Raw genomic sequence first — 16,942 nt, 5'->3', positions numbered from 1 at the left:
TATAGCACAAACATGTTACGAAAGTCGTGTCGTAAAATCAAGCAAATGCATTCGAAGTGCTTAGAACATAATCGCTAAATTGAAAATATTTATTATTTATAAATATTAATATATAAAATATTTTGAATACATTTCATAATTTAAAAAATTGAAGGGGATATGGCATTAAGCCAGTGGTTCTCAAACTTTTTTTGCTCGCGGCACACTAAGCAAAAAAGAAAAATCGCGCGGCACACTTGTGAAAAATTTGAGCTAGACTTGGGCGAATTATTCTACAAATGTTATTGCGATGTGTGTGCCTGTTTTGAGAAACGAGGGTCCGTCGCTCCCTTTTTTGCTTTTGATTAGAGCCAAAGCAGAAAATACGGGTTAATAGAGCCATGTAGATGCAAATGGATGGATTATTTTGATGGCTTTTGCACCGATGATTGAATAGAATTTGTAAGCAGATAGACAAAACTCGACCAAACTTGCTTTCCTGTTAGCCTAACTCAGGGGTCGGCAAACTTCGTACTCGCTTGGCAGATCGTCATTTGAACGACGTACCGTACCACGGGCAATCAAGTTTTCATAACCACATTATCTTTCCTATTGAGAATGAGTGAATAAAAACAAAATATTGTTGGATAATATATTAATTGTGGCGATTGTTCGTAAGCGGGAGAAATGTGTATATTCGTTCCGCAGGTACACAAATTTTGCCGACCACTGGCCTAACTCAACGCGCAAGTGAACATAGTGGAAGGTGGATCTCATTTTTACAAAAACATTATGACATCACAATGCAAGTATACTGGAACAATATTTGTTACTACAACGACAAGTCAAATGCAATAATATTATCAGTCTACTTAATTAGGGATATTCAAATCTCATAGGTTGAATGCATGTCTATGTGTAAGACAAACAGCTTATTTTCTAGAATTCCAAAAAGCTCTGCTGCTCACTTGAGAATCTCTCACGGCACACTAGTGTGCGCGGCACACAGTTTGAGAAATACTGCATTGAGCTCTAAATATATATCTTTACATGTATGACATAAAAAACTTGTTTGTACAATTTTCTCTGATTATATCAATCATATTTTTTTGGATAATTATATTCATAATAATAAAACAATTTTAATAACCCAACATATGAGCAGAAAATGATAGAATATATTAAAATAATCTAATCCAACCTTATTTTTTTGCTTCTCTATTTCATGTAAAGATTTATAAATTTCGTGAAGATTATCATGAAACTTTTTGCAATCACTCCTGGTTTTTATCTGAAATTGGGATATATTTTCCAACTGAAATATTTTATGTCCGTTATGAATGCAAAATATGATATTGGATATCAACACACCTCACCATTCCTTACTAGTTTTAATATTTCTTTAGAGGTTTTCATAATAGATTTTTCTTTGTTCGAATTTATTTTATTTGTTTTGGCCAATTCAGCTGTGACATTAAAAACTTTCTTGCTAAAATGTTCAAGTGATACTAAATCCTGCTGCAATTCCACTTCTTCGCGTTTCATCTCTTTTGTTTGTACCTGAAACTTTGAAACGATCATGAATATTTCTATAAAAATTTATGCAATTAGTTAAGGGATATTATGGAATTGAATCGAATCAAAATTTGAACCAAGTGGTATTTAATGTTTTAACTTTTTGCAATTTCTGTAGAAAATAGCTTATTTTACAGTGGGTTGGAAATAGTGACCCATATGGCCAATTACCAATGTAGACTAACAGTTTCTCACAAAGATATTCAATTTATGTAGACTGAAATGAGTTTTTATCCGATTACAGGCGCTTGTGCACAGGGAAGGGCAAGGTACGAAAAAGTAAAATGAATTAAAAATTTTGTTCAAATTAAGTTGTTGGTCGTAAAAAGTTCCAATAGATATTCTCATTCTCAACGTTCACAATAATTTAACATGATTTATCAATAGAATTAGGAGAACTACTACAAAACAACCTGTTCCAATCTTTGTAGAAGTTTTTGTGAAATATTATCAATGCTTTCTTTTTTCAATTCATACTCTGATTTTTTGACATTCTGAAAAATAAAAAAATTGTAGACAAAACAATGAGAATGAACCACTTAAATTTACTCCGGCATTACAGAAGCAAAGTCTAAGGAATTAGAGAGGCACAAATTAAAAACCTATTTATTTATTTTTTCTAGTATTATTCCAAAAGTAACAATTATTAACGATTGTAATTTTTTTAGTACAAAAGATATAATTATATTTCTTCAAACTCAGAACATTATCTTTGTGATACCGGATTTGATTCCATCCATTTCATGATTTCTTCATACTGTTGCTTGTAGTCATCTATTTCATTTTCAATAAGCTCGGATGCTTGTTCAAGTAAATTCTTCAATATGTGAGTGCTGGAAGTTAGATTTTTGGACGCCTCCTGATTTAAATTTCAAGTAAATATTTAATTCAATATTACAAAATACAGAATGACCTCATATAATTTATAAATACAAATTAAACATTTTATCTTGCGTATGATATAATAAGATGTTGATAGATCAGTAATTTCTACATTAATTTATATATAAATATGAAAATTTGATAAACCAAGTTAACTCTTTTTCTGCACTCAATCGATCAAAAACCAGTTTTCGATATATAAATATGAAAATTTTGATAAACCAAGTTAACCTCTTTTTCTCCGCTCAATCGATCAAAAACCAGTTTTCGATATTCTGTTAATGTATCCTGCATCTGGAGTAATTCACCGAAAGCCTGAAAAAATTTTAGAATAGATCAAGTAATTTTAATATCTTTTTCATAAAAATAGACTCCTTTCTAAATTCATGAACACGAGTTATTAGTATTGTTATATTTTGACAGATTGAATTAATTCGAGAATAATATCTAAATGAATATATCCGTACATGACATGTTTTAATTCTTTCCTGCACACTGGTGAAAGTCTTTTGTAATTTCTGGAGATCTGGGTCGTCTGACCTTTCATTTCTGATGTTCTCATCCATTTCATCAAGATAATCTTGTAGTCGTTTCTTTAGAACCTGGGTGTAAAGCATGAGCTGTATTGAAAGAATTATAATAGATCTCTATTGTCATACGTTTTACAATTTATCATATCGTTAAATCTACAATCTTAGAAATTGAATTTCATTTCAATTCTATAAAATTTGTTATCGATTTTTAAAAACAATTCCCATAATTTTACAATGATTTTTTTGCAGATATACATGTTCCTTAGATACTTGAAGCGTTCATTTTGATAAATGTGCAAATTTACTGTCAGTTTTATAATAAAGCAATTTGTTAGAAATCACACCTACCTGTTTTTCCTGATTTAGACGACCGAATAGAGTTCCACGACGTTTTTTCAAGTTTTTCCTTTTCTTCACAAGTTCTTCTGTGTCAAGAGCCTAAACAAAGCATATCAATATTTCCTATGATTGTTTATTGTGGATCGCTTTAAAATATCTATTCAGAGTATGCGCAAGTTAGTGAAATGGCATAATGAATTTTCTGCAATTTAATTGAAAATCGATTCAATCTGAAATATTGACTTTTTATACCCATTTTGTTCAAAACCATTCTCACTTTGCTATTGTTTATCCATTCACGGACGCGGCCACAGGCATTCTGCATTTCAACCAATTCCGCATCATTTGATCTTTCATATTTCAAGTCTGCTTCCAATTCCTTGAGCAAGGTAACAAGGCTTTTTATTGCAACCTGAATTTCAAATCGTCATATGAGTGCTTTGTAAAATCAGTGTTGGGTAGAAATTTATAAATTCCTGGCCGCTTGTAAAGTCAAATAATGAGTCAACTTTAAGTCTACTCAACCATCGATTTAAGTTTCACGGTTTTACTCACGATTGCGATTCATTCATTTAGATGACTCGGATCATTTCGAAACTTTAACGATTTAATTAATGATGACTTGGGTCTATGTCTCGAGTCTGGAAATTATTGGCAAATAAAAGGTTGATTAATAATTTTGTCGAATTACGTTATATGCATTATGCATGAGATTTTGGCATTTTCGCTCTTAGCTGAGCAATAAAGCTTAACAAACGTTTCACCTTATTATCTATTCCACGAAAAATAGGATAGCAGTTAAGTTCAAGTGACGTTATTCTTTCGTTTAAATCTTCGGGAGTTGGATTCTGCAAAATCATTTGTTTAACTTAGGAATCGATACAGTAACTAAAATGAAAATAACACAACATGGAACTCAATTAAATATTATTGACGAAAAAAGTTACGAAAAAAAATATTATACAACAAGTTATGATTAAACTATTGCATAACAACTATGTTCTGACAGTAAATATTTTGAAATCCCACCGATGGGTTTTCGATCAGTGCATATGCATCAGCATAGTATTCATTTATTTTCTTTCTTTCATGGTCTGTTAGAAATTCGGCGTATTCTGTATTGGATAAAGCCGTTTTTACGTTGTCAAGGCACTCTTCAAGTTTTTGTTTTGATTCAGAAATCAATTGGGGTTCTTTATGAGTTTCTGCCTATGTAAACAAAAATATAAACGATGCTTATTAAACAGAGTATTTGTGTAAGTTTGTTGTATGCTGTTTGTTTTATTGTCTTGTTGAACTCATGTTTTAGTGGGTTTGTTAGAAAATTAGGTTATTAACATAATTAAAATAAGATTTATATTATGCACCCGCAGATTAAGACAAAATCTCAAAGACATAAAGTCTTTTAAAAGTTTTCGGAAACAATTTATAACAATTTCATTTAAATTCAATATTACCTTTAATCTGTAAATGGTAATTTTTCATTAAAAATATTTTTCTAATGTTACTATAATTTGTATTGTCAATAACTCCGTTTTCCATACCGAAGAATACTGTTCCATCTTTTCAAATATTGACGCAATGTAATTTCGAAATTTCTCCAAGTTTTCATATATATCAGTTTTGGTTGCATCCTGATTAAGTATTCAAATGAGGTTTTATTATTTCTTTTTTTTAAATAATAATTTTTGTTAAATGCTTGGCGAGTAGGTAAGATTGCGCATCAACGCGGATAAATTATTTACCGCTCAATAGATAAATGTGTAATCCTACAAATGAACAGCAAAAATTTTTAACACCCCAATACAAACATATGTTAATTTATTCGTGGATTAGTGTTTTGATCTCAATTATTTCAATAATATACACTGATGTCCAAAATATAATAAAAAATTACAAAATGTTTCGCAGAACAAGTAGTTAGTCAATACAGATGAATAAAAGGAAACTATTCCAACCTGATTGTCTTTCATCCAATTACCCAATATACAGCAATTTTGAAGAATAGCTGACTTCTCTTTGATAAATTTCTCAAAGCGCTGAAGTTTGGCATTGCTTTCAGCATTATGAATAAAACTTTGCAAATCATTCTTTGCTTTCTCTCGTAGTTTACGTTCCTCCGCTTTGATTTTTTGCTGTTCTAAGTTCATGGCCTATAATGATAACAACATTTCCAGATTCAAATAAATTATTGAATAGCATTGAGTTTGAAAATATAATTTATGTTCTAAATTTGATGTCCACATCAACGATATTTGTGTAATATAAACAATCTCATCAAATGAAAATTTTGATAAATATATTAACAAATGTTTGGTTTCTTCAGCGAATTTGGTATATATATGTGCTATTGATAACGGATTACTTATTAATTACCTTATTAGTTTTATCTGTCTTACGCTTTTTAATGGGCAACAAAAAATATATGTTTAGGATAAATACAATGAGATATATTTTCGTATTCAATTTGTTTCAAATATAAATTCTGACATGACTTGCCTTTATCTTCAAAAGCGGCCCACAAATTTTCTCCAATGCAGTTCGTTTAGTTTTAGATTGTTCTGCAGTTGCACTCTTTAATATAGATAATCCATGAATATTAAAAGAAGTGTAATAAAAAGTAAATAATTAATACATTATTAATACGAATTACGATTCAAAATTACACAAAGTTGTTTTTTGTTGGCATTTGTTACTAATATCCAATTAAAAAAAGTTGGAATCATTAATATATTCACACAGTAGTTTGTTCACAGGATATTTACAAGATAAATTCATCAAATTTGATTTTGAATAGTATATCTAAAATTTTAAATAATACCATATCAAATTTATATATATATTTGGCCAATAGGCCAAATAGATCCTTTTGAAGTAGTTAAATAAGTCATCTTCAATCATTAAAATAATCGAGTGAACAATACAGGTACGTCAGACTATTGTGAAATGTAATTTAATTGACCTGATTATCATCCAGCCATTCTAAAATTTTGTTACATTCTGCAGTTATTTCATCTTTCACGTGATCTTCGAGCTCGTCTTTATACTTAGGATTCATGACTGACTGTTTGACGCTGTATGCATATTTTTCTAGTACATTGCGCGCGTCACTTGCTTGTGCTATCATATCATCATCCTCCTGAAACATTTTATGTTGCTTCATCTATAAATACAAGATAGCATAGATGAAATAGGTTAATTAAAAAGTCAAAAGTTACATAAATGTTCCCAGGTGTATTGAATAGTGTTTCTAAGTTGTTCCATGATAGGAAAAGAAAGAACGAAATATTGCGAAAAATGCAAGATTGGTCATCGGTATCAGAGAAAGAAATACTTTCCAAACGACGAAAACAACAAACACTACACAAATATGTGAAGAAAATATTTATACTTTACCCGCCCCCCTCCTACATACATTGCTGCTCGCAGGTGATTTTAATTAATTACTGAACTGTGAGCATAGTAGGGGCAAAAATAAACTGTTCGTTCATGTACAAAAGGTAAAACGCCGCATATACTAAAATACGTGCCATTTGTTGAATTTTATCTTCTGTAACATTTCGTTTATTACCGCTGATGATAATCGGTTTAATTTTATCTCCTTTTACGGAAGTCTCAATTTTGACAAGACCATTCACGTCTATTTTCCAACAAAATTCAGTTACAGTCATGGAATCGGCTTGAACAGTAAATATCGAGTCTTTCGTGCTGCCGACTAAAGGTTCATTCTCAAAAACCTAAAAAAATTATTATACAAATTACAGGCAGACAGTTTCGTTACAATCTCAAGTCGGAACCGGGTTTGGCACCAAATTCAAAACGTAGTTTATGGGTTAGTAACGTTAGATAGAAAATTTGAACATTTTTCCGATCTAATAAAAATTGTTTCAAAACTCTAATGCGATTTTATGATTATATTTTAGCCTAATCGTATTGTGTTCTGTATATTGTATCACCATATGCAATAAACATAAAAATAATGTTGATCAAATATATTCTATGCGTAAACGCCGTTACTCATAGCGTTGGAAGTAAGTATAAATAAATTTTGAATGGATTATATCACAATTCTACCTGCCACTGGCTTCCCGGTTGAGCGGTCAGTTCTATAAATGAGGGTAAATTGGTTTGAGGTTTTACAAGAGTATATTCCTGTGTATTTCTGTCACTCTTAATCACAATTGGTCGAGGAGCAACATCTACCATCGTATAACCATTTATCTGAAAGTACATAAAATAACCATATTAACAACTACTGTGTATATGAATAAATTTCGTGTTTGTTTTAACATTTAAAATAATTCAATCGCAGCCAAGATTTCAAACATTACTAAATAAAATCGAGTAAAAACTTTATTCATGACTTTGAAATGAGGTACCACTCCCACCCTCTTGCTCGCACAATGAAATGCTGCGCCACAAGCCACCGCCTCATCTGGATTAATTGTTCTACTTAATTCCATTCCATTGAAATATTCTTGAATAAGGTGACGAAATTTGGGGATGCGAGTTGATCCCCCGACTGGAACCAACTCGGTGATCTTTGAAAAAAAAAGAGAAATTTAAGGCATATAATGGTTGACATAACAGTTATTTAAATATTTGGTTATGCCATAGAAAGATATTTAATTACAATAAGCTTATTTGATGAGTCGTAAGAATAATCGTACTCTATTTCGTCTGTAGTATATATGTACATATCAACTGTCATATGCCGTCTGAAATAATAAAATATACAACAGTAGCATATGGCCTATAAACACAAATGTCGACATTAAATAATTTAATTGACCTCCGATCTCTTCACATTTGCGCATCTAAAAACTTTTTTAACTATCTCCATAGCTCTATCAAAAAATTCTTTGTTAATATCCTCAAAATCAGAACGGGTAATCTCAGAACTAAAAGGTTTCCCACCGAAAAGACAGTCCACACGTATTCTGCAAAATAAAGAATAAACATTGCTTATTATAGGACACATCTAGTATTCGTTTGTGCATGTTTTTATTGAGTTAACTCTCTAGGATCGGCCCGGTCATAAATGGCAGATCTGTGTCATAATTTGGGATTATGGCTAAATTAAATCTATTTTGGGGGGTCAAAAGTATTTCATAGTGGTCTGCATGTGAACAAAACCAATTTCAAAACTCAAAATGTTTGAGTTTAAATTATCCATGCTTGATCCGAGTGTTCTCAATTACGGTGACGTCATCATATTTTTTTTATGTATAATTTTTATTTTGCAACAAGGTCAAATTTATTTGTATGAGTATTTCAAAGCTTAAAAATAAACAAATATCTATTGTTAGTTGAAAACGAAGTATTTTGAAGGCGCGAGCAACGTTCTCCGGCTCATAATAAACAAACAAAGATACCAGACAGCACGCGATCAAATGCTCTTCGATAAAACGAATATCACTTCACTTACAAATCCCACCTTTGTTTTATTTTGAAGGTGACGTAAAACTCGTCCAAAGGAAAACTCTTTCTCTCGCATATCAATCACGTGTTGACCACAGCGTTAAAAGTGAGCAACTTTTTCTCGAAATTTTTTGAAATTTCTCTCTTCTTACAGGCATATGGTCGGACGCATTTACGATACGTAATGTGGGCGCGTTTTAGTGGAAAGCGACAAAAATAAGCTTTTTAGGGACACATTAATGATGTCTTTGGCATTTTTGGTTGGTGAAATATTAAAAAAATTATAGAAGGGTGTCAAAATGACCCAGGAACACCACGGGTCATTAGGTGCGTTTTAGCAGGGTTATTGGTGTTTTTAGACGGTTTTCAGTGTTTTTAAGCGTTTTAGCAGGTTTATTGGTGTTTTTAGACAGTTTTTCACTGTTTTTAAGCGTTTTAGCAGGGTTATTGGTGTTTTTAGACGGTTTTTCACTGTTGTTAAGCGTTTTAGCAGGGTTATTGGTGTTTTTAGACGGTTTTCAGTGTTTTTAAGCGTTTTAGCAGGGTTATTGGTGTTTGTAGACGGTTTTTCACTGCTTTTGAGCGTTTTAGCATGGTTATTGGTGTTTTTAGACGGTTTTTCACTGTTTTTAAGCGTTTTAGCAGGGGAATTGGTGTTTTCAGACGGTTTTTCTCTGTTTTTAGGTGTTTTAGCAGGGTTATTGGTGTTTTTAGACGGTTTTCACTGTTTTTAAGCGTTTTAGCAGGGTTATGGTGTTTTTAGCGGGTTTTTCACTGCTTTTAAGTGTTTTAGCAAGGTTATTGGTGTTTTTAGACGTTTTTTAACTGTTTTTAAGCGTTTTAGCAGGGTTATTGGTGTTTTTAGACGGTTTTTCACAGTTTTTGAGCGTTTTAGCAGGGTTATTGGTGTTTTTAGCGTGTTTTTCACTGCTTTTGAGTGTTTTAGCAGTGTTATTGGTGTTTTTAGACGGTTTTTCACTGTTTTTAGGCGTTTTAGCAGGTTTATTGGTGTTTTCAGACGTTTTTTCACTGTTTTTAAGCGTTTTAGCAGTGTTATTGGTGTTTTTAGACAGTTTTTTAATGTTTTAGGCGTTATAGCGGGGTTATTTTTGTTTTTAGACGGTTTTGCACTGTTTTTAAGCGTTTTAGCAGGGTTATTGGTGTTTTTAGACGGTCTATCAATGTTTTTATGCGTTTTAGCAGGTTTATTGGTGTTTTTAGACAGTTTTTCACTGTTTTTAAGCGTTTTAGCAGGGTTATTGGTGTTTTTAGACGGTTTTTCACTGTTGTTAAGCGTTTTAGCAGGGTTAAAATATTTTTTAAAAGTTTTTCAATAGTCTCTGAGAATATCAATGAAATAAATTATTAATCGATTCTATTGCAATCAAAGCTTAGATTCACGTTAAAATGTGTCAAAAAATGAAGATATATATACTTTAACCTTTAACGCTGTAATAGCATTTACATAAAATGATTGCTATGTATCTGATTATCATTATCTGAGATAATTCGTGGAAATCTAGTATTACACAGTTTCTCTAAATAATTCGGGAAATAATAGAAAACTTCGAAATTTACCGTGCACGCGAAGCACCAGATAGTGTTCTTTTTGCCTTCTCGCACGCTTCTTGTAATCGACAAATAGCTTTTTTGTCGTTGAAATTACTTTCATCTCCTGTGAAGTGTCGAACAAGATTGTTGTCAAAGTCTTCACCTGTTAGCAGAATAACTTTGTATTTTATACCAGAAATCCATTTCTTGCCCATATTTTTTTATAAATAAATCTGAATTGAAATTAAAAAAATTGTATGGCTTCACATTTTAAACATTAATTACGAATCAGAAAGCATACGTTTAAGCATGACAAACTTGCCCAGTCACAATCCTCCAGATTCTAGAGTTTAGAAGAACGGTATTATACATTATACCTAATAGACCACGAATCAAAAATGCTATTATGTGGAGTTCCATGTCTTACAATGTGCAGCCATCCAGCTTCCATCGAATTGACTTAAACAATACTATTTTATATTAAAATTTGAAACTACGAAAAATTATAATATTTGTTCTGTATCGTGAATTTTACCTCCAAAGCAAGAATCACCGTAAGCTCCCATAACTTGAAAATTTCTTTTATGTATTTTCACGATGGAGACATCAAATTTTCCACCGCCAAAATCTAAGATGAGGACATTTCGTTCCTGGTCTTTCTGAAAATGTAGGAAAGGTTTGCATTCGCAGATAAATTGTACTTGCAGTAGTATACTATTCAAGAGGAAAGTTACAGATTCGGAAACTTTTGTTATAAAAACTTTACATTGGATTACCCAGAAATAAAACAAATCGGAATGGCAAAATCTCATGAACAAAATAAAGTTAGAATGGGTTTAACATCTGATTTAATCATCATTCAACAAATTTGATTGGACAAATATTTCCGCTTTGTCTTTGCTAAGCAATTTTATCATATTCGAATAATTATAATTACAAAATTACATTAATTTCAGGAATTAGTAAATTTTAAAAGATTAATATATCCATTAAACAACAAAGAGTAAATTATACTGCAATGAATATAAAAATGGGATATTAAATCCTACTTCTCTATCTAGTCCATATGCGATGGCAGCTGCTGTAGTACCATTGATTAACTCAACAGTTTCAAAACCAGCAATTTTTCCTGCATCTATCGTGGCCTTCCGCTGAGCGTGGTTGAAACTAGTAGGGACCGATATTACTGCTCTCTTCACTTCAGTGTCCAAGTAAATTTCAGCATCTTTTTTCATTTTCCCAATAACCATGGCACTTACTTGCTCCGGACTTAAAGGTTTATTTTTCCCTTTGTAGATAAACTGCAATTCAAAATTTAATATTAGCGACAAGTGAAGTGTGAAGAAAAGTTTCCTACTCAATTCAACAATATAAAGCAATAAGACGTACTGGTAATTTCAACTTAGAGTCTGAAGCTTCTATATCATATCCAATAAATGCGCCTTTTGGAATCTCTTCATACTTTCGCCCAAGTAACATTTTAGTTTCTAAAACAAAATTGAATTCATTAGCTTAAATTAGAATATTTTCGTAAATCATTTTAAATATTTGTTCTGTTCAATCATTCTAAATATAGAAAATTTTAGATCCTGGTCAAACATACATATTGTTCATGTATAATCTCTGTTGCAATGCACAGTAGTTTCGCTAGTTGTTTTTGCGTTTTGGAATATCCGATTTTGGTACAACGTCCGATAATATTACTGTTGTCCACTGTTGTATATGTGATCTTTGGCCTGAGTGAAAGGTGATTTTTTTCAGTGATATTTTTCTTTGAAGTAATACTAGTGAATTTGTTTTAAGCCGTCCAGCATAACTATCTATCTGCAACTAACGTTTGCTGATATATGTGTACATATAAGTTAACCATTACTCTAGGACGCCCTATAGCATTTTGTCTATTACCAGTGAACCGTCAATAATCGGTTCATTTGATTTTCAAACGTCATTTCAATGTTTATATTCATATAAATTATATCCTTATCACATACGATAGAATGTATTCTTTAGATTCAATGGGTTTTGATGTCTTGCAGCGTCGCCATACAATCTTTCTTCCTCAGTAAATGCAACGTACGAAGGTGTCAATCGCTTGTCATGCTCGTTCGCAATCACTTCGACCTAAACATTAATAAACAAAACAAACTTGTGTGTTAAAATACTAATTATCATTTCATTTACAAAAGGGATTCTAATTGTATGAATAAAACTCGAGTGATGCATGGTAATATTCCTTATTTTATGGTGTATAGTGTATACCGATTACCGAACGGAATAATGCACCATGCAATTTATTTTCGCGCTAAAGGCTACTGCATATACTGTAGACGGGAAAGCGCAAGGTATTGATAAGTGGGACATTGCACGGCAACTAGATATATCGCAATATACACTAGCTAACAAAGCTATATATTATGTAATAATGTGTTTGGGTTTGAATTAATATAGAATATATAAAATGTATAACCAATAATAAAATAACTACGAGAAGTATTTTAGCAATAAAACTATACTTCACCTTTCCATCTCTACAAACTGCAACACAAGAAAACGAGGTTCCGAAATCAATTCCGATTCCAACATCTCCCATCGTTGAACGTTATAGAATCTGAAACGAAGGATATACCGCTAAGTTTTAGATATCAGTGAATTCGGGTCCTTGTGGACCATAATGGCCGTAATTTGGTACACAGAAACTGTCTTTTATTAAATTAAAAAAGTTGTGAAAGTACATTTACAGTTTTAACGAATATTGTCAAAAATTGATAAACACTTACAAGCTAGTGGCTCAACAAGCAAAACAACGATGAAGTATAATTTATCGTTTTCGGAACGATAAGAATTTCCGATTATATGGAACTTGCACTTATGGCAGTTGTGAAAAATCCTAGGCCGATTATTATATTTGAGATAGCTATTGCACATGGTGAACTAGAAACTCTGCGTAATATTTTCAAGTGTTTTCTCAATTGTTCATTATTTCCAACTGTTTGATTTTCTTGTCTGTCGTCATAAAGCCACTGCTATCAAGACGTAAGAACTGTTGCAAGAAACTGTTCAAGTTTTTGTAAGGCTATTTATATGGTTTTACTTATTTACATGTGGACAAAAAGTTTTTTCCTAAAAATTATTTCTCATCTAGATAAAGCCCAGTGTTTTGATATACGTTTGATGTTCACGAAAATATACTACACAAATAAAAATTAATATTCGCGTTTTTTCTTTCGATAACCTGGCAACTACAGTTAGATACAGGGCGTGTTTGTTGGCAAAGTAAGACTTTCAGTGTTTCAAGTTAGTATTGGTGTAGCGTAGCGTGGGGTGCCGCGACACTGGCGTTGATAATTTGGTTGTTTTGTTATCGTACAAAATAATCTGATAGCATGCGGATGAGTACTAAAGCGTTCCGGTTTAGTCCTGATTTAGATGAAGTTGAATTTCGTGGAAGCAAGTATACCCAGAAATTTGAATGAACAGAATGGATGGCAACTTATACATGGTATTTTTCACGCCAGGAGTATGCATTAGGAATTTCGAAGTAACAGAGGGGAAAATCTATTTAATTTCATATATTTTACATCACCTTCTTAATTTTTGACATTAGCCAGATTCATATCTGAGCCAGTGAAACACTATGATTAACTGTATGTTTTACTTCTTTCAATAAGGTTTCTCTGCTCTTTTTCTCATATTTAGTAAAATTTATCTAATATTTGACAGCAACGTTTAGAAAATGCAATCTCATTCCCATGCCAAAACAATACCACGGTATTATATCATCCTAAATGCTCATAAATCGCCTCTTTTCAAGCTGTGAAGGTATAAAAAAATTTACTATGGATTTCAACTTTCGAATACTTACCAAGTTATTATTAATAAAGACTACAAGAGAAAGGTCGAAAAATAAAATATGATGACACAGGCTATAAAAATGCCGGAAATTTGTCCATCCAATTAACATAAAGATCAATGCTTGGCGGTGTACATTAGGGTAATGATTATTTTTACTGGGGCTGGGTATGTTTAAATACCTGATGATGCCCAGTATTTCTCCAGTGATCATACTATCGCATTCAATTCGAATATTCGTTAAGAAATGCCCAGTTCTATTTAATACCATGCATGAGATATCTTTTATTCGCAAGTGTGTATCATTATTTTATTACTGTAGCACAGGCACTAGTTTACGGGGAGTATTATCGAAAGTCTATCCCTAATATAAAGTCTGATTTAGTTTTATTTTGACACATCAAAAGCGTATGGATCCTGCCAAGAATCAAAAGAACTTCAACGCTTTCCAAAAAATTACTGCAAAAGAACCCTGTCCCTGACTATCAAAAGCTGAGCCTAGAACATATTGATAAATGTTCTAGTGAAACATATTGTGAGATCAAGTATACCGTGGAACATTTATCCCATGCCGAGAACCTGTCGTATTTTTTACATGGCAATATGTTTTTTAAATATAAAATAGTATTTATTCATTGTTTAGTTAAAATAAATCTGAGAATTTAATTTCAAACAAATTTATTTATCGCCGTATTTTTAAACCGCATGATTGTTATTTTCTTGTCGTTGTTGTAAACTGCTTGTCTAAAGAAGTCTTAGTTTGGTCAGATGAAACGTTATAGAAATTTGTGTTAATGTGCAGCAGGACCCTTGAGTTGCATGACAAATATTTGATTGGGACCTCCTGACGTATATGCGCATCAATATTTCATTAATTATATTTAGTTCAATTGATTAGCCTCACCCTGTAGTAGGCTTCAGAAATGTGTCTATATTTGTAAGAAAAATTGGGAGCGTTAAATGGAAATAGGAACAGCTCTGAAACATTAGTTTAAAAAATTACCACAATAATTCCCAGAATTGAAAGCGCTGTAAAAGCATATGTAAAGTGATTTGATCTTAAGATGACCCTGTCTGCAATTCATACTCTCATACCCCAACGCCCATATCATAAGATCCAACCTAAGTGAAGACAAAATTTGGCGATCCAAAAGTATGTGTACCAATATGGAAGCAACTAACTTTGTTCGCCAACTTTACACCAGGTTGTATAAAGGAACTGAACCCTATGGCTAGGGGGTATGTTCACTTGGCTAACACAGACAGTATCCGAACTAAAATAGGGAATCATGCCATAACCCTAACCTGGTACACACACTACGGAAGTACCGAAAATTAACATCATCAACTATTTTTAAAGAAAACAAACTCATGCTATTCTGTATTTAAAAAATTGTTTGCAGCTAAATTTACTTCATAACGAGTTCAAAATGCCTCAACATCAAATTTGATAATGCTTTGACAACAGATATGCAAACAACGTTATTAATCACAACTTGGTTATAAGCTTGTGATTAGCAAGCTTGACATTTATGGTGCTTGCTCATGGACACTCCAGTTCTATGTCAATACCTAGTCGTGCATGGCAGGATATAGCAGGCGGAGATCGATATTTTTGATAATCTTCAACATCCTGATATGAAAATTTTATCTTTAAAAAATACGTTACATTGATCACCATCGAAAAAAAAAAATCCACAACCATAGAATACTTTTAGCTCATCTTTAACTGGACCAGGGCTGCACTCGATTGCAGAAAAAATTATTCGTTAAAAAAATAAAGCATATTGTTCACATTCTAAAAGCTAGTTATTTTGTGCATGAACCCAAGAAGCTATTCTCAATTGCGTGAACTCATATCTCTACTAAGCTACATGCCTCTGAAAACGAATTCACATCAGACGTATATATAATTCGTTTGTACTTTTGTACATATACGTGAGAGTACACGCATCAAATGATCGCATTTTCACGCCACTGTTATGCCAAATCTGTTCTTACTGAGTCTCATGATCATGTTCTGATAGAAATATGAATAAGATGTGCATAATTAAGTTAAGTTACTTTTGTTGTTAGTTGTCAGTAAATGACAGTTTAGTAGCAATATTTTAATATTAGCCGATTTCCAATCAGAATCACACTATATTTCTCTTGTTTCAATTTTTTTTCGATTTTGTTAATTTGCAGTCTCAAGGGTTTGGTTGCCGAACCTTTTCAATCAAGAGTGTAACCGATTGAATGGGAAACTTATTTTGCAAAACATTTATTTCTCAGTGGCTGACAAATTAACAGCTGCCAAATGGTATTTGACATTGGGACAACAGCCACTCGATGTGTCGACTAGCCATCTACAACCATTTTTATTACCTTATTGGCGTACTGGCTGATGCGTTACATTTTACGTATAGAGCCCCATTTACTAAGCTCCCGTGACAACGTATCGCATTATTATTGCACTATTTTGGACTGTAACTTGCTTCTTATTCTCGCCATCTTGTGGAGAAATAGAATAGGCAATAACGGTACTAAACTAAAGAAAGGATTGCTTGAACTTTTCTTGGAGTTTGCAATAATATCTAGTTTATTGAAAAAAATTATGCACTCGATTAAATGTCTATTTGTTATTGCTATGAACGATATTATACTATTCACGCAGCGGTCTACTAAATCGTTTTGCTAAAATGTTGTTGTGATAAAATGCTTTTATTCAACACCTTTATTAATACACCAATATTAATAACCAATCATGAATAACCGATAAATTATCATTTTCATAAACATGAAAGTCATTAATTATCATTTAATCTTGATAT

The 16,942-nt window shown here is 32.1% G+C and overlaps 1 protein-coding gene across 5 annotated transcripts in view; it reads right to left on the bottom strand.

Annotated features, from left to right (window-relative positions):
- LOC120343430 (uncharacterized) overlaps positions 1–16,942 on the bottom strand; it is a 31,507-nt gene that overhangs the window by 9,521 nt on the left and 5,044 nt on the right. For 2 of the 5 annotated variants that reach the window (XM_078111275.1, XM_078111277.1), the window contains exons 2-25: positions 12,799–12,888; positions 12,272–12,401; positions 11,670–11,767; positions 11,330–11,581; positions 10,816–10,939; positions 10,308–10,443; positions 8,101–8,248; positions 7,697–7,849; positions 7,383–7,529; positions 6,839–7,045; positions 6,271–6,471; positions 5,808–5,882; positions 5,267–5,461; positions 4,853–4,942; positions 4,338–4,517; positions 4,073–4,156; positions 3,586–3,720; positions 3,318–3,407; positions 2,904–3,038; positions 2,668–2,751; positions 2,276–2,413; positions 1,968–2,048; positions 1,351–1,545; positions 1,181–1,270 (exon numbers count right to left, since the gene is read on the bottom strand). In XM_078111275.1, coding sequence (XP_077967401.1) covers positions 1,181–1,270; positions 1,351–1,545; positions 1,968–2,048; positions 2,276–2,413; positions 2,668–2,751; positions 2,904–3,038; positions 3,318–3,407; positions 3,586–3,720; positions 4,073–4,156; positions 4,338–4,517; positions 4,853–4,942; positions 5,267–5,461; positions 5,808–5,882; positions 6,271–6,471; positions 6,839–7,045; positions 7,383–7,529; positions 7,697–7,849; positions 8,101–8,248; positions 10,308–10,443; positions 10,816–10,939; positions 11,330–11,581; positions 11,670–11,767; positions 12,272–12,401; positions 12,799–12,870 — 3,240 coding nt within the window. In that variant the 5' untranslated portion in view covers positions 12,871–12,888. The remainder of the gene's footprint in view (positions 1–1,180; positions 1,271–1,350; positions 1,546–1,967; positions 2,049–2,275; positions 2,414–2,667; positions 2,752–2,903; positions 3,039–3,317; positions 3,408–3,585; positions 3,721–4,072; positions 4,157–4,337; positions 4,518–4,852; positions 4,943–5,266; positions 5,462–5,807; positions 5,883–6,270; positions 6,472–6,838; positions 7,046–7,382; positions 7,530–7,696; positions 7,850–8,100; positions 8,249–10,307; positions 10,444–10,815; positions 10,940–11,329; positions 11,582–11,669; positions 11,768–12,271; positions 12,402–12,798; positions 12,889–16,942) is intronic. The other 3 variants (XM_078111276.1, XM_078111278.1, XM_078111279.1) reach the window with 3 other exon arrangements.

This window comes from Styela clava, chromosome 3, assembly GCF_964204865.1.
Source record: "Styela clava chromosome 3, kaStyClav1.hap1.2, whole genome shotgun sequence".
NCBI classification, from domain to species: Eukaryota; Metazoa; Chordata; class Ascidiacea; order Stolidobranchia; family Styelidae; genus Styela; species Styela clava.
This window is presented reverse-complemented; position numbering and strand designations above follow the sequence as displayed.